The sequence below is a fragment of the Oncorhynchus mykiss genome, chromosome 19 (genome assembly GCF_057628025.1).
Source record: "Oncorhynchus mykiss isolate SJ-2025 chromosome 19, ASM5762802v1, whole genome shotgun sequence".
In the NCBI taxonomy this organism is placed as follows: domain Eukaryota; kingdom Metazoa; phylum Chordata; class Actinopteri; order Salmoniformes; family Salmonidae; genus Oncorhynchus; species Oncorhynchus mykiss.
Genome location: NC_143040.1, coordinates 18,161,460 through 18,178,533, shown reverse-complemented (window position 1 = coordinate 18,178,533; position 17,074 = coordinate 18,161,460). Strand labels below are relative to the sequence as shown.

The window sequence follows — 17,074 nt, the reverse complement described above, 5'->3', positions numbered from 1 at the left end:
TTATATGAAGGTCTGCTTATAAACTGCTTACAAGCCATCATTCATTTAATCACATAATCGGAGAAACGATTGGGCATTTGGACCCATATAGCAATGGGTCTGTAGTCCAACAGGCTTCATCAGTCTATTGGGGTGCATTACTTCTCTCTACGTATGTCTCATCGACGTATAAGTTAGTTAGCCTACCCTGTTTGTCATTTAACCCCAGCTGCCCGGCACTGTTCTTGCCCCAGCCAAACACAGCTCCGGAGAGGGACAGGGCGAAGCTGTGGTCTCCCCCAGCGGTGATCTGAGCCAGGGGGATCCCTGACAGAGACTTGAGGGGCTGGGGAGACAAGGTGCTGGGCTCTCCCTTCCCCAAACCCAGCTGACCGCTCGAGTTCTGGCCCCACGTGAACAGCTGACCGTCTGGGAGAGAAAAGAGGGGTTAGCCTAGCATTAGCCTGGCATTAACCTAGCATTAGCCTAGCATGAGCTGTTAAGCATGTAACTTTGGTGTGTAGCGCTACAGTATCAGTGGTAGTGTGATGTGTTGCTGTTGGCTTCATTCTCACCTTTAGAGAGTGCGATGCAGTGCTTGTTGCCACACATTATTTGAGAGATGCGATGCTCGCACAGCTTCTTGATCAGCCTGAGAAATACAGGAGATGCATTGAGTTGCGAGGCCAATGCCTGAACAACTATGCAGTATTTGGCAGATTTTAACCAACTACATGCAATGTACAGTTAGCTTTACAATCCCTGTATAATCAACATCTAGAACACCGTACGTGTTGTAGCCTTTGTAACCCTCCCAGCAAAGTACAGTATGAAGATGGGCAGAAACTGCTTCTTAAATAGAAATCACCGATGACACTGTAGGTGATGTCATGGAGACGTTGGCTAGCTAAGCCCATGCGCAGAAACCCGTCATCGGGTCGAACGGTCGTCTAGCGCCGAACTGTGCATGTGCAGGCCGTCAAATCAAAGGCACTCCTCCGACAAAGTTGTTTTTGATGAAAATCAAAACGTCAGTTTGGCATTTTCACGAGGTTTGAGTGATAACATGTTTAACTACTGAAGACATTGGCTAGCATCTCAGGTTGTGCATTTAGATTTCGAGAAAATTAACCAATTTCTCACTTCTCTCATTGACTTCTCAAACCCAACCTGGTATGTTTCGTAAGCCTTCCTGGAAGTCTCGCTATGTTGCGGGTCTGGTTTAAAAAAAGTATATGCCCGTAGCCATCACATGCAGTTCTCACAATTCCATTGGTTTTCATGTACCTCTTCCAGTAGGCTATTCCTCAGCAAAGCTTCAATAATGTATGTTCTAGCATGCTGGGTCACCTGGGGATTGGGACGGTCTCCTCAGCGGTCCCCAGTCCCAGCTGACCCCCTCCACCGGCCCCCCAGGCAAACACCTGGCCCTGCTCATTCAGCGCCATGGAGTGGGCCTGGCCGCACGATACCACCCCTATCTTCTGGGTGTCCAGGGCCACCACCAGTTCTAGAGGGTAAGGAGGAGGGACGAAGGGGGAGGGAGGAGTGGGGAAGGAGGCGAGGGTATGACAGACTTTAGCCAGGCTCTCTAGAAAGACTAGTATTTAGAATGAACGATCCACATCTACAAATGCACAATCTTAATTTGATCACCCGGTTGTTTCAGGAAATGTCCTGCATAGCAGGAAACACAAACGTGTAGTCTATTCAAGGATTAAAAAAGGCTTCTAAAGTTTATAATTTCTGACTTTATTTGCCCTCAAAAATGTATCAACCACTACAAAAACAGCCATTAATTATAACCCACACAATAATTCACATTTCTGGTTGCTGCAGGATTATTTTCCTGCTGTGAGAAACTGGTCAAATTAAGATCTTACACCTGTACCAGTTTTAGGACTGGTGCATCTTAGACTATACTGTGGATGAGAAAAGGAAGTGTCTTTTCTCAATGTATCTTCTAGTCTGAGCATTCTGGAAGGTTATGCTAGGCCTTTGTCTGGAAGCCATAGAGACCAAACCCACTTCAAGTATTTAGTGTGGATACACTATCTGACCAACCATCTTCTGGAATGTCCCAGTACTTTCTAACTATCTAGCTCCACATTTCATTTTCACTTATCATGAAGGCATGTTAGGAAGAAATTAATGCAAAATAAACAGGGGTTAATGTCAGTCATTTCTTAATATTTTCAATCACTCTTGGAGAAAAGTACTTATTTATTATTTTAAAAAACAATATGTTTCAGCATTAGGCCTATAGGTTTCATCAGACTGCTTTGCTTTCAAATTCAATTATTTAATTTGTATCTTAAAAATGATGTACCTTAACATTATACATTTTACCTCAGCACTTTAGCAGATATAATTATAGTTAAATATCGCCTGAGAATTGGAAGTCAAGAACACGTGTGTGATGACTAAATAATGCATCCCAACAAGTCTCCTCCTGCCGTGCCTCAGTTCCTGTACACAAATCTGTGTGGCCGACCATGTAGCCTAGAGAGTGGTTGGGTGGTAGTGGTGGTGGTTTGCATGCGATATAGCTGTGAGCAGCAGCTTCATAGGAATGCAGGCACGCACAGCACAGTAGAAACCACTCATAAGATGAAAGGAGAAAGATATTTCACAGCATACAGTATTGTACTGCAGCGTCATACAAACTACCTGTGTATCAGAAATATACTATTATAGGGCATTGAGTCTCAGTCTTATATGCCAGCAGCACACCACCCTGCATCTCACTGCTGGCTTGCCTCTGAAGCCAAGCAGTTAAGCAGGGTTGGTCCTGGTTGGGAGACCAGATGCTGCTGGAAGTGGTGTTGGAGGGCCAGTAAGAGGCACTCTTTCCTCTGGTCCCCCCCAAAATATCCTAATGTCCCAGGGCAGTGATTGGGGATATTGCACTGTGTAGGGTGCCGTCTTTCGGGTGGAATGTTAAAAGGGGTGTCCTGACTCTCTGTGGTCACTAAAGATCCCATGGCATTTATCGTAAGAGTAGGGGTGTTAACCCTGGTGTCCTGGCTAAATTCCCAATCTGGCCCTCATACCTTCATGGCCACCTAATCATCCCCTGCTTCCAATTGGCTCATTCATCTCCCGGTAACTGTTCCCCAAGTCGTTGCTGTAAATGAGAATGTGTTCTCAGTCAATTTACCTGGTAAAATAAGGATTTTTTTTCTTGTTTCGATAATGGATTATTTACAAAATAACAGATTGGCTCCGTTTAACATTGAAACCTTAAAAACTGGGAATCTTCAGTTGCTGCATCCATTTTTGGGCTTAAATTTTGGACTGTAAATTATACATAGACCTACCCATTGATTCTTGAAACATATAACTTATAAATTAGTCATGAGCTTTCTGCAACTGTCAACCTTCATCAGATCCCAAAATATTAGCTTGTTTTATTCCAATGTTTGCAAACATTGTAAATGTAAACAAACACTGTATAGACTCTAAACATGCTTAAAACTATAAGTTGAATATGTTGGGTGGTCAGTCCTTTCATACATTGCTCTGCCTATAATTTTGAGAGCATTTAAATATCTCCAGGCCCATTCCTCAGATTTTTACCAAAATAGAGGTGGGGTGTCTGCTTTGTTATTGTTTCAACTAAGGATAGACGCTTTAAAGGGATAATTCACTCAAAAACAATATTTCAGTATTTTGTCCATTAGTCAGTCCACTGTTAATATAATTCACTCAAAAACAATATTTCAGTATTTTGGCGCAGTGGTTAAGGGCGCTGTACTGCAGCGCCAGCTGTGCCATCAGAGTCCTGGGTTCGCGCCCAGGCTCTGTCGTAACCGGCCGCGACCGGGAGGTCCGTGGGGCGACGCACAATTGGCCTAGCGTCGCCCGGGTTAGGGAGGGCTTGGTTGGTTAGTCTCATCGCGCACCAGCGACTCCTGTGGCGGGCTGGGCGCAGTGTACGCTAGCCAAGGTGGCCAGGTGCACGGTGTTTCCTCCGGCGCATTGGTGCGGCTGGCTTCCGGGTTGGATGTGCGCTGTGTTAAAGAAGCAGCGGCTTGGTTGGTTGTGTATCGGAGGACGCATGACTTTCAACCTTCGTCTCTCCCGAGCCCGTACGGGAGTTGTAGCGATGAGACAAGATAGTAGCTACTACAACAATTGGATACTACGAAATTGGGGAGAAAAAGGGGTAAAAAAATTTTTTTTTAAATAAATAAAAAATAAAAACAATATTTCAGTATTTTGTCAGTCCACTGTTAATATAATTCCCCAAAAAGTATAAAATGTCACCAGTTAAGTTAAGACTGATCACTTTCAGTACAGAGAAAAAAAAACTATCCTTGCCTGGTGTTATCGGCCCAACTGGTTATAGGGCCTATTAAATGAGAAGGTGCTCTGAGAATGACTGGTGGCAAAGGGAGTGCTTCCAACAATAATCAACGTTTTGTAGTAGTTTCCAGAAGTAGTCGTCAAGTGTATGGTCTCATTAAACAGCCATGTGAGTGACAACACAGTCCTAGAGTCCTAGAAATAGTGCTTCTCCAACCTATCAACTCTCCTGGCTTAGCCAAGGAGCCAGTGAGCTACCAGTAAGGATTCATCCCAAATGGCTCCCTATTTCCTTTATAGTGCACTACTTTTACACTGTAGGAGTAGTGCACTTTATAGGAAATAGGGTGCCAATTGGGACGTACACTAAATGTCATAAATAACATGAGCTTTAAGATTGTCATACCTCCTTCCTCCCAGGCATTATCCCTCTGTTTAGTAAATATAACCTAATCCACCATGAATTCATATAGTCTGCATTGCAAAAGTGATTAAATGCTACTGTAGTATTAAGGAGGTGGGGTCTAAACAAACGTTGTGACACAGGTATAACGTTTCATTATAGTAGAGAACAAATCTGCTCATTGGCAGATTTCCCTGCGCTTACACATTAGAGTTGCAGCCAAGTACAATAAGATAGAATATTCCACTAGATTGGGCATTCAGTATAGCATATTTTTTTAATCCACCCACAATATCAACAAACACAGGTTTTACCACAAATAAACATCAAACAGTTTTAGCTTGTTAGCTAACATCTGCAGATTGCTAATTGGCTGGTACTGGCAGCTTACCTGGCGAGTCCCCCGGCTTGTCGTGGCCCAGCTGCCCACAGCGGTTGGAGCCGCACGTGTACACTCTCCCATCACGCAACAGGAATAGCGAATGGCGCCCGCCGCACGCCACCTCCTTCAGGCCACGCCCATTGAACGCCTGGCAGCTTCGGGGTTCGTACACTGGGTCCCCCGCTCCGCCGATACCCAGCTGGCCCTCCACAGTACTGCCCCAACACAGCATCATGGCTTAGAGTGGGAAGGAGGGAAGGAGAGAGTGAAAGACAGGAGGGGGAGAAGGAGGAGAGCTTCAGGCTAGAAGGCGGCCCTGCCTTCTCCCCTTGGTGTAAATCACAAGTCTGGAAGGGAGAAACAGGGGAGAGGAGGAGAAGAAGTAGGGTGTCAGATGGTAGTAAGATCACATCATTGGCCCTTACAGTGCACTCATCATCTGATATGTTGGATCATGTTTTAAAAATGAAGTGAGGCTGGGTAAACACTCTGCTGGGGGTGGAGCCTGGCCCTGGGTGTGAGTGTGTGACGTGAGCGGTGAAAAGATAAGGTGGAAGCACCACCAGCTTGTTTAAATAAACCCAGTGCCTCTGTAATCCCTGTTTAAGCAGCACCAAACTGTCCTGCCTTAACGCAATCCACTCCCAACGTGCGTGCTATTGACAGAGTTAGCCAAGGTGAAGGCAGAGAGAAACTGCTCTAAAGGTTCGGTGCCCTCTTGGGAGTAAACATGGAAACATGGGCCCCTCCTTTCCTTAGAAGTCATGTGGCACTTTCAGTTTACAAATGCAACTACAATCTGTCATGCTCAGACAATACACATCATTCATTCTGCATGTGTCAGTTACCTATGTGGCTTATTGCTAGATAAAGGCCTTATGGATGATGATAGTTGTTGTGATGGTTACGACAGAAAGAGGGTTACATTGACATTGAATGAATATGCAAGGAATGATTCCGAGCTTGCGCTAGCAGATGGATGTACTTTGGCTGACGTAAGATTCCAACTATTGCTCTATGCGTACATCCAATATCGTCTGGACGTGACCACCATATGGCCCTATAGCTACTGTATATAGTTAGCTATAGCCTATAACTATGTAAAATAGTTACAGTAGCTAGTCAATCGTGTCAACTCCATCGTATTCGCTAGCGGTCGGTAACTAGCTATACGGATAAAAACGACAGCTAACGGGTAAGGGCTTAACGAGATTTACAAATGCGTCCATTTCGCAGAATACTAGCAAGCTTGCCATATTTAGCCAATCTAGTGAATCTATCTGCATTTCACAGACTCTTCAACGTTCAAATATAGAAATGTAATAAATTGCACAAAACGTAGCTACGTGATTTAAAGCAACAAATAGCATGTGTTTTACCTGTAGAGATGCATTCCTGAATTCCACTAGCTGGGCGTTTCGACAATAACAAGGAAGTTGTGATGTAGGTTGATGCTCTTCGTCACTCAACATGTGACTTTGGGTTTATACTTCTATACCCACAAAGTCAGATTCCACAGCCATAAAATTGGCCAAAAAAATGCAGTTTGGTCTTCATTTAAGACTCCGTTAGGCATACGTTTATCAGTGCTGTTAGGGTAAGGTGTTACATCACATTTTATGAAGAGACATTTCAGAAAAGGGCGGGGTTTATGACTTTGTGGGTATTGAATCTAGTGGCGGGCATGACTGGTGTCAGCAAAATCTAGCCGAATCATGCGATGTACTTGCATAACTTCCTAAAAAACAGTATTGCACTAGAACTTCCACAACAAATCTTTATTAACAGTGGCTCTTTTTACTATGGCACTCATTCGCAGTTTAACATTTTTATTAACAAAGACAGCACGTCGTTTAGATATTCAAACAGCAGAGGTCTTTAAGTATCCAGTTATCCCAGTGCATGAAGGAAACATGAGTAGAACATGTCAAGAAATACATATTTATATTGGTCCACATTGTGCAATACTGAAGTAATTTAAATAGGAAAACTATATTTAAGACGACTTAATATGTTTGAAGATGTTCAGTTGTTAGCTCTGAATGTGTTTCATTGACTTAAAACATGAATATAATAATAATAATAATAATAATAATAATAATAATAATAATAATAATAATAATAATAATGACTGGTGAGGATAAACAAATATTAAAAAAATGCTACATGCTTCCCAGTTTAACCATTTCAAGCATCTCCAAACACATCACAGTGGGTGATAGCATGGAGAAGCTTCTCCTGTAGTGTGTCGATACTGCTGTAGTTAGGGAGGCATAATGTCACAGAGCAGGTTTGTGCTTTCGGATAATATTCATCAGCGTCAGTGCTGCCCAAAGGCGTGATTTGCATCTGCAGTTTGGAGAGACTTCGTCCTCTGGGCAGTCTGTCCGTTCCAGTCAGAAAAGCTAGAAGTTAGAAATTAGAGGATAATAATTATCCACTGACCAAGCATTTCTGGAACTATACAATTATTTACATATTTAAGTTTAATTAACTGTCTGTTAACTCACTTAAGAACTTCTTCTTTTCCTCCTCTGAGAACTCTGTGAAAACACTCCAGAAGATCTGGATGATGTCATCTGTGGGCCTATATCCTTGATACTTGGCATTCTGTTAGTGCAGAGAAAAACATAATGAACCAACTGCATGTACAGTAGACCATACCACTGTATTATAGCCATAGACTGTATAGCCCAAACAGGATGAGACCAAACAGGATAGGCTACCAAACATGTATGAACTTCCATATTCTATTGCTTATGTACTTTTATGACATATCCAAGCAGGTTGAACTTTACCTCTCTCAACTTGTCCCACTCGTAGTTGTCATCTCCTTGTAGAAGTGTCATCAGCTCCTCAGGTAGAAACATCCTCCATGCCTGTATAGGGAAGCCTTTGTGGAAGCCTCTCTCAAAGACTGCAAACTGAATCTGCACCGACTTGTTGAGCTTCATGTCAACATACAAGTCAACATATTTCTTCCTGTGAATGATATATGGCAGACCAATGTTTATTTATCAGTTCAGAAAACTTCCTGTGGAATCATTTTGTTAGTTCAAGAGAATCATAAGATTTATATGTTGATAAGATTATTGTCATCAAATATACCTGTTGACCATGGTAACTGGGACCTCCTCTCCATTTGGTATCAGTTCTTGCCCTTTGTACTTAGAAAGACAATAAAGATTATTACAGCATCAGCTGGGGTTACCTGTGTAGGCTACCAAAAATGGCTAAAGATATCAATTCTCTCTTACCATGAAAACCAAATCCATTGCTTCAACTAACTCATCATCTTCATCCAACACATTCTGCAAGCCACTGATTTTAAACAAACAAACGATAAATGTGATTTGAGCAGATATATAATAGTATCTCTAAAACAACAACTACACTTAAAATGAAGTGCTTTGTAACACCCAAACTAGTGGCAACTGAGGAACCACCAACTTGAAGGAGACAAAACCTTAACTTTGCTGGAGTATTGAAACACATTATCCTGAAATGTTTTTAGATACAGTAGTATGGATTCTTTAAATCAACAGCCAGCAGTTGAAGACATATACATATATATATCCACATTATCATAATTCACGTTTAGTGCAAGTTTTGTGGAGACTGAGTTTTGGCCTTCCAAATCTCTATCAGATGATCAGACATCACCATGAAGTAAATTAGTTAATAGTCCAATAAGAAAGAGCGTTCCAAACCTCTCTGCCAATAACAGCACATTTTCACTCAGACCACTCTGACAGTCCTTGCAAAATTCTTGCTTGAGAAATTGTCCTCTGCTAAGAAGCTATTTTTTTGCTCTTTTTGACCATTTTAATTGAATACAATCACAGTAAGGTGCTTAATTGTTACCCAGATATGACTTGATAGTGAGATTTAAAAAAATGTTTTCATTGGAACTTTAAGACACTTTATGTTGGTGTTTTCTTTATTTTGGCAGTAACCTGTATAGCTTTTTCAGCAGAATAATTGTACCTTGCTTCAGTTGGAGACAGCTCTTTAAGGTCATCCAATGTTGTAGTCAGACCCAGAAGCTTCTTGAAGAGAGCCAGAGGAAAGCAGAGGTTCAGAACACACTGATTATACAGTGCCTTCCCACAGAGCAGGCCAAGTAAGTAGAATTCATCAGTAATACCGCCGCACTATGGATTGAAAAAAACAGAATGCCATAATCTAATCAGAACTTTCAATATTTAACAGTATAATAAGTATAACAGATTATATACATTTCTAATAATTGATATTTCTAAGTTGGTAAATAACACAAAAACATTGTGGGGGAAAGATTGAGTTAAATCTGGGAACAATTTGTAATTGAATATGGATCATACATCTGTTGTGAACCACGCAAGTCCAGAGTCCTCGTAAACCTCCAGTGTCTTTGGTTCCATTGTGAGAAGTTCCCTCCCCAGGAGGCTGAAGAATTCCAGTGAAACACCACCTTCATCCACACCATCCTCTGCTTGAAACTTCACCTGGAGACAAAAAAAATACGCTATTTACTCCTAAATAAGGATTTGGAAATGAAAATACTTTGCCTAATACAGAGGTAGATGTTAAAATAAGTACAAAGTCCTGGTGTTTGTATTACTTGTTTAATCATTACTCTTTTCTCAGTTCTTATTTATAGCTACAAAGTCAAAATGAACATTTTACACACAAAAAAACTATAAAACCTAGCTAACAACAACCTTCAAAGGCATTGTGAAGTTGTGCCCACTTTGTCGAAGGTGCCGGAAAGCATCTTCCAGGGCTCTCTCTCTCCTCACATGTATTGTAGGGACGTAAAAGGCTAAAAGTCCATGGTTGGCAAACTAAAAAAAGGAACACATTTGAGATATGGCAACACTTAGCCTTCATTTTTCAAATCTGATAGCAGTGTAGTAAATGAATGTGGTACCTTTTTTTAATAAACACCACATTTGGAAACAACTTACGCTGTATTTGAGTTCCAATTGACAAACCATACATTTAGCCTCTGTGTTGAAGATGCAGGATTGTCGGTGAAATTTATCAAAGTAACCCTGACATAAGAAAGAAATTAGTTAATCAACAATGTCAATAAATATTTTAAATCATCTATTCTGAATTCAATTGATTGGTGTTGACTTTCATGGCTTACCTCGGGAAGATTTAGGTAGTCACAATATACAAGTGTGTTGAGCATCTAAAGAGGATTAGAAATGACTAAATCATTTTCCACTCTTTGTAGATTTCAGTGACATCATGAACATAATTACCCATTTTCATACCAACCTGCAGTCATTTTATGAGATAGGCTACTCACATTCTGAAGCATACGATTGGCTCTGTTGATGTGGAAATTGCTTGCCGCAATTTTGATGCGTCTGTTGCAATTGACCTGAACAAAACAGAGGTTAAGGGAGCATACAACATTGCACATTTTCTCCATACATACAAATACAGTGCCTTCAGAAAGTATTCACAGCCCTGGACTTTTTCCACATTTTGTTGTGTTACAGCCTGAATTTCAAATTGATCAAATTTAGATTTTTTTGGTCACTGGCCAACACACAATACCCCATAATGTCAAAGTAGACTTGTGTTTTAGGGAATTTTTACAAATTAATGAAACATTTAAAGCCGAAATGTCTTGAGTCAATAACTATTCAACCCCTTTGTTATGGCCTAAATAAGTTCAGGAGTAAACATTTGCTGAGCAAGTCAAATAATAAGTTGCCTGGACTCTGTGTGTAGTAATTATTTTTTGAATGACTACCTCATCTCTGTACCCCACAGATACAAGTCAACACCAATTAATTAAATTCAGTATAGATTATTTGACATATTCATTGACATTGTCAATTAACTCATTTCTTCCTTATGCCAGGGCTTCTGTTCCCATCTGTAAGGTCCCTCAGTCGAGCAGTACATTTCAAACATAGATTCAAGCACATAGACCAGGGAGGTTTTCCAATTCCTCGCAAAGAAGGGTAAAAAAACAAAAACATAACAGACAATGAATATCTATTTGAGCATGGTGAAGTTATTAATTACACTTTGGAGGGTGTATCAATGCACCTAGTCACTAGTAAGATACAGGCGTCCTTCCTAACTCAGTTGCCGGAGAGGAAGGAAACTGCTCAGAGAATTCATCATGAGGCAAATGGTGATTTTAAAACAGTTACAGTTTAATTAATGGCTGTGATAGAAGAAAACTGAGGATGGGTCAACAACATTGTAGTTACTCCACAATACTAACCTGAGTAAAAAGAAGGAAGCCTGTACAGAATAGGAATATTCCAAAACATGCATCCTGTTTGCAACAAGGCACTAAAGTAATACTGCTAAAAAAATGTGGCAAAGCAATTCACTTTTTGTCCTGAATACAAACTTTTGGGGTAAATCCAAATCAACACATTACTGCGTACCACTCTCCATATTTTCAAGCATAGTGGTGGCTGCATTATGTTATGGGTATGCTTGTAATCGTTGAGGACTGAGGAGTTTTTCAGGATAAAAAAGAAACGGAATGGAGCTAAGCACAGGCAAAATCCTAGAAGAAAATCTGGTTCAGTCTGCTTTCCACCAGACACTGGGAGATGAATTCACCTTTCATCAGTGCAACAACCTAAAACACAAGGCCAAATCTACACTGGAATTTCTTACCAAGAAGACAGTGAATGTCCCTGAGTAGCCGAGTTACAGTTTTGACTTAAATCTACTTGAAAATCTATGGAAAGACCTGAAAATGGTTGTCTAGCAAATGAACAACAAATTTGACAGAGCTTGAAGAATTTTGAAATGAATAATGGAAAAATGTTGCACAATTCAGGTGTGGAAAGCTCTTAAAGACTTACCCAGAAAGACTCACAGCTGTAATCACTGTCAAAGGTGCTTCTACAAAGTATTGATCAAGGTGTGAATACCTATGTAAATTAAATATTTCTGTATTTCATTTTCAATACATTTTCAAACATGTTTTCACTTTATCATTATGGGGTATTGTGTGTAGATGGTTGAGGGGACTCATTTTTAAAAAAATACATTTTGAATACAACACAACAAAATGTGGAATAAGTCAAGAGGTATGAATACTTTTTGAAGGCACACAATTATGGCAATGGATATTTATTTACCTCATACAGCCTCTCCATAACCTTTACAGTCCCTTCAAATAGTTTTTCAGCAGCATAATCCTCCTCTGCCACCATACGGAGATACTCTGCTGACACATAGTGGAATGTTTTCACCAGAGTTCTGAAGGGGGTGTCGGGAAGTGTCGACCATAGGCCCTCTATTGGAATTAGACAAAAGTTTAGTTAATACCACAGCACACAAAACCTGCTATATCTTAAAAAGAGAGAAGAAGAGGGGAGGAGAGAAGTCAAGACAAGAGAAGAGAATGGAAAAAAAGGTATTCTGATGGATGGTGACTTTACCAAGGACCTGGAGCTTGTCTGGGTTCAGTCTGAGGATGGCAGCAGCGAAGGCCTCAGTAATATCCATGCCACGTTGTTGTTTTCGGAGAACCCTCAGGAGCTCAGGGATGATGAGGTACACCCTCAGACCCTCCACCCCAATGGGATCCTTACTCAGGGAGGGAAGGAGAATGCGCTGGACAACATCTTCAACCTAGAACCATAACAGGAGTGCTTGTGTGGGTTACAACTAAAATGACTTATCGTGGCTTACAGTATCAATGACTGGTCAAATTGAATATCAAGGACAACAAACAGAACTATTGAAAATAAGTATCTGATCATAAAGATAATAAATTAAATGATACCTCAGCTAGCACTTTATTCTTTTTAGCCAGCTTTTGAAAAGCCAGTTGGGCGAATGACAAGTCCAGGCCAGAGTGCTTCAGTGAGGTTTGATAATGTTTGTCACGGCTAGTGATTGATGAGATCAATAAATACTATTAAATATGCATCAATAAAACAAAGTGTTCAATAATGTGATAAAACATTCATGGATAGGCAGTTCATTTTTACCGTTTGTCCAGGAAGCTCCCATTTAAACATGATGCAGAAGAGAATGTTTTTGTGATTTCCCTGAAAATAAAAGTGAAGAATCTTATAGTTCCGTGTATGTAAGTTCCTGAGACCTTCAACTTTTCAGTAGTTGTTTTGTGTCACTGAGTCATGTATGTTTGTGTTGCCTTGTCCAATTATCAACCATCATGAGTTGCGTATTTGTATTGAGCCTAGGCATCAGGTTTATTTGTATTATACTAACTTCTGTATCGTCTTCCATGATTTTGAGTCACAGTCCGAGATCCATCTGTTAATGATGTCATCATCTAATGTTTGAGTCACTTTTCCGAGATTGGAGTCATTCAACCATTTTCCTGATTCCTGTTATAACAATTTTATGCACTGTATTAAAACAATGTTAAGTACTAAGGACAAACAGAACAAACTAACTGTAAACTTTGAACTGTAAACACATTACTTGAGTAGTGCTGCACAAGGCAAAAGAATGGTTTCCTCCAGCAAAGGTTTGTTCAATTTGCTGGTCATCAATGTGGTCTGAAAGTTACCCAAAACAGTTAGGATGTTATAAACCTGTTATTTTATCATTTCACAGAGACCAACATTTCAGCCTAAGTACTGTATTGCATTTTAATTAGGTTACGTTATGCAAAGGAAAGGAATGTTTTAACTACCCTGTGGTAGGTGTACTGGCAGAGGCACAGACTGATCCATCTTGACTCCATTTCCCAGCTGCCCTTGCTCTCCACGCCCAAATGAATAGATATTTTTGAAGGAGCCCACAAACACCAATGTGTGGTTTCTAATTTGACAAACAGGATTGTAGGTAAAGGAAAAATCACAAATCAACTGTTATCCCTAAGAATGCATATATCCAATAATATACCCAGTGACACCCCAAGCTACATCCATTGATCTTTGTGTGACTATGTATGATTTTACAGAGATTCACATGACTTATATCAATCTAGTAACTACATACCTTCCACAGGCTATCTGGGTCACCTTTGCCCCCCAGAATTCGGCCACCAGTCGAGGTCGTAGTTCATTTCTGAGAGAGTTATGTCCAAGCTGTCCATATCGACCCGAGCCAAATGTGAACACTAAACCTCCCTAGAACAAAAGCCATTCACACAGTTATCATGATGATGTGTTCGGCTCCTGTTGTTGATATGAATGTTTCTACTGTATGTGATGGCAACCAGCAAGACATCATTGGTCCAAACATTCTTTAGATCTTAATGGTACTGGCAGAAAAAAAACATACTATCAGTTGGAAATATTGTTGTGTATGTCAGAACCTTTGTCAGAACAGCAGTATGCTCCCCTCCACAGGAAACAGCAATGGTCTTCTTTAGATTCAGGCAATCAACAGGAGCTGGAGCAGCTCTGTCTGTAGAAAATAGATTTCACCCATTTTTTTCTTTGCTTGTCTTTTTCTGTTTTGACTATTGTAAAAAGAAAAAGCTGTTAAAAAAAATCTACGTATACTATTTGACATTAAATTATCTACTCATACTGTCTGCTTCAAACATATCAAACGTACTCCTTTTCTTTAAAACATACCAACTATTAATGAAAGAGATATTATTTAATAATATTTGTGTATACAGTACCTATTGTGTCCCCCAGTCCCAGCTGCCCGGCGCTGTTCTTGCCCCAGCCGAACACGGCTCCAGAGAGGGACAGGGCGAAGCTGTGGTCTCCCCCAGCGGTGATCTGAGCCAGGGGGATCCCTGACAGAGACTTGACAGGCTGGGGAGACAAGGTGCTGGGCCCTCCCTCCCCCAAACCCAGCTGTCCGCTGGAGTTCTGGCCCCACGTGAACACTTTACCATCTAATGGAAGGTAAAATAATATTTATACATAGGAAATATCACAGGACACGTGCTGCATTGTTAGAGTATGTAATAAATGTAGTTTTATTTCTAATGTCTATTGTGAACCTTCTCAAACTCATTTGTTTTTTTTCACCTTTTATTTCTGCACTATGAACTTTTGGGCAAGATGATGTCCCAATAAAACATCTCTATTTTAGCATTAAAGCCTCTGTTTATTTTATATTTAAAAAAAATTGACAGTGTGCAGGTCTCCATCTCTTCCAGTATTCTCATGTTGATATCTACGTACCTGGAACAGAGACTATTTGGTATAAAGGACATTCAAAGAGCACAGACAGCCTCCTATCATATCCCTTCTCAAACTGAGTGATTTAGAATGTGATTGTTTACCTTGGGTTAGTGCAATGGAATGCTGGTCTCCACATGCAACCTGAATTACGTGATTCAAGTTACCCACTGGTCTGAGAAAACACAGACAACCAAAAGTAATCATTACAACATGGTCAATTACTACAATTGACAGAAGCCACTAAAATGTGAGTCGGCCTAAGCCGAGAGATGTGTCATTTCTGTCAAGCACCCACCTGGGAACATTGGATGATTGGGTGAGGCAGAAAACTCTGCCCTCTTCAGACAGTAAAATAATATGTGCATCACAGCAACTCAGAGCCAGAATCTTCTCCCTGCACTCCACACCCTCTACACACATGAAATATAAATTAAATGTATTAAATAGCTTAAAGGGGCAATTAGCAGTTACTTCATCCAATTTTTAATAACATGTACCCATTGATTCTTGAAGAATATAACTTAGAAATGCCTCGAGCTTAGTTCAACTGTCATACCCCATCAGAACTCAAAATATAAGCTTGTTTTACTCCAATGTCCGTAAACAATGTACATGTAAACAAACACTGTATAGTCTCAAAACATTGTTAAATCTATAATGTTGATATCATGGATGGTTCGTCCTTGCATCAATAGCACTATCTATGAATTTGAGAGTGGTTACATATCTCAAGCCCCATGCCTCAGCTTTATACAGAAACGGGTGGGGAGGACGCTTTGTTGTTGTTTCACCTGCTGATTGCCGATTTAAACATTTTGTTTAAGCAGTTCAGTAAAGAAGTGGGCTCTTGTGGTGGGGAAAAACACATACAAAAGGTGCTTACTCAGTTTTCCTGTGATCCTTCTCCCATCTTTGTCATCTTGCATCCGAGCGAGGGACACTTGTTTCCCATTATTTCTGATGAACGCGACCACTTTATTACCTGCAGAAAGATGCGTAACTGGAGATTTCAGGTGTATGAAATTTACGCAACCGTCCGTGTTCGCCTTTACCAAATCATTCGATTTCACTAAACCGAAGCCATCACGGGTGTTCTCTCCCCACGAAAACATTGGAAATGTGTTATTATTATCCATAATCAGCTCATATTGATGGAACACAGGACGGTCAGTCTGCGCCCTAGGAGTCAGTGCGTTCTGAAAGCGATGAACGAGACCATATGACATATCTGTAAAAGAAACACAGCATGAAACGAAAACGAAACCTAAATTGGCATTTTCCTCCAAACAGAAACGTATGCCACAATGGGCATGGCCTGAGTAAACGAAAATATCAGGTTGGCACATTTGCAGTGGGACAGGGTAGAGGTAATGTATTTTAAACAAACAACCCAGCTAGCACATTTGGTTCCTTGGAAGTTGTTCGAAAGTACTTTTTTGGTTTCCCATTGGTTCTGGGGACAAAGCCATAAGTTTCCTGACAGTGAAAACAGAATGTTTTTTAAACATTTTGAGAATGGAAGTGAAAATGTTGCCTGTTCCGGAAACTTACATTTTTAGGTTGCAGAGGGAGGTTCTTATATGGTTCCCTGAAAATTTTCCTGGGTGTTTTAATAGCATTCTGAGAACAGAAATTATAGGGTAATAAAATAATGTCCTGAAACTGTTTTAATAAGACTTTTAATGACACTGCTAGTTTAGGTTAACTGTTTTGAACTCCAAGCACAATTCATTTGCTTCGGCATTAATCATGCAAACCATACATTTTTTTATGTTGCATGGTGTCAGTGAGATTCAAACCCATGAACTCTCTGTTCTCTAGCCATGGAATTAGTCCACTGCACCACTAGGATGGAGCAAGCATGCCATGTTTTTTAACTCATAGAAAGCTGTTCATTTTAAG

General features: G+C 40.5%; 2 protein-coding genes across 3 annotated transcripts in view; both read right to left on the bottom strand.

The window, feature by feature from the left end:
* The window catches only part of herc3 (HECT and RLD domain containing E3 ubiquitin protein ligase 3), a 38,202-nt gene extending 31,486 nt beyond the window's left edge, over window positions 1–6,716 (bottom strand). Inside the window, exons 1-5 of the mRNA XM_090210344.1 lie at window positions 6,452–6,716; window positions 5,082–5,419; window positions 1,330–1,489; window positions 555–631; window positions 187–408 (exon numbers count right to left, since the gene is read on the bottom strand). Of these exons, the coding sequence (XP_090066470.1) occupies window positions 187–408; window positions 555–631; window positions 1,330–1,489; window positions 5,082–5,307 (685 nt within the window). The 5' untranslated portion in view covers window positions 5,308–5,419; window positions 6,452–6,716. The remainder of the gene's footprint in view (window positions 1–186; window positions 409–554; window positions 632–1,329; window positions 1,490–5,081; window positions 5,420–6,451) is intronic.
* A 119-nt stretch (window positions 6,717–6,835) lies between these two features.
* On the bottom strand, window positions 6,836–16,602 carry LOC110498431 (putative E3 ubiquitin-protein ligase HERC3). Of its 2 annotated transcripts, none has more exons than XM_090210341.1 (24): window positions 16,056–16,602; window positions 15,468–15,582; window positions 15,274–15,344; window positions 14,659–14,880; window positions 14,344–14,435; window positions 14,025–14,155; window positions 13,717–13,844; window positions 13,503–13,579; window positions 13,287–13,405; window positions 13,043–13,102; window positions 12,835–12,940; window positions 12,488–12,680; window positions 12,185–12,342; window positions 10,372–10,446; window positions 10,207–10,251; window positions 10,022–10,108; window positions 9,776–9,898; window positions 9,416–9,559; window positions 9,060–9,226; window positions 8,330–8,393; window positions 8,181–8,239; window positions 7,871–8,054; window positions 7,583–7,682; window positions 6,836–7,477 (listed from the first exon to the last, which is right to left on the bottom strand). In XM_090210341.1, exons 1-24 carry the CDS (start codon window positions 16,516–16,518, stop codon window positions 7,260–7,262), a joined length of 3,201 nt encoding a protein of 1,066 aa, XP_090066467.1. In that variant the 5' UTR covers window positions 16,519–16,602; the 3' UTR covers window positions 6,836–7,259. The 2 variants fall into 2 exon arrangements, with proteins under 2 accessions (XP_090066467.1, XP_090066468.1); XM_090210342.1 differs by having other exon boundaries at window positions 9,060–9,121.
* Window positions 16,603–17,074: the final 472 nt, after the last annotated feature.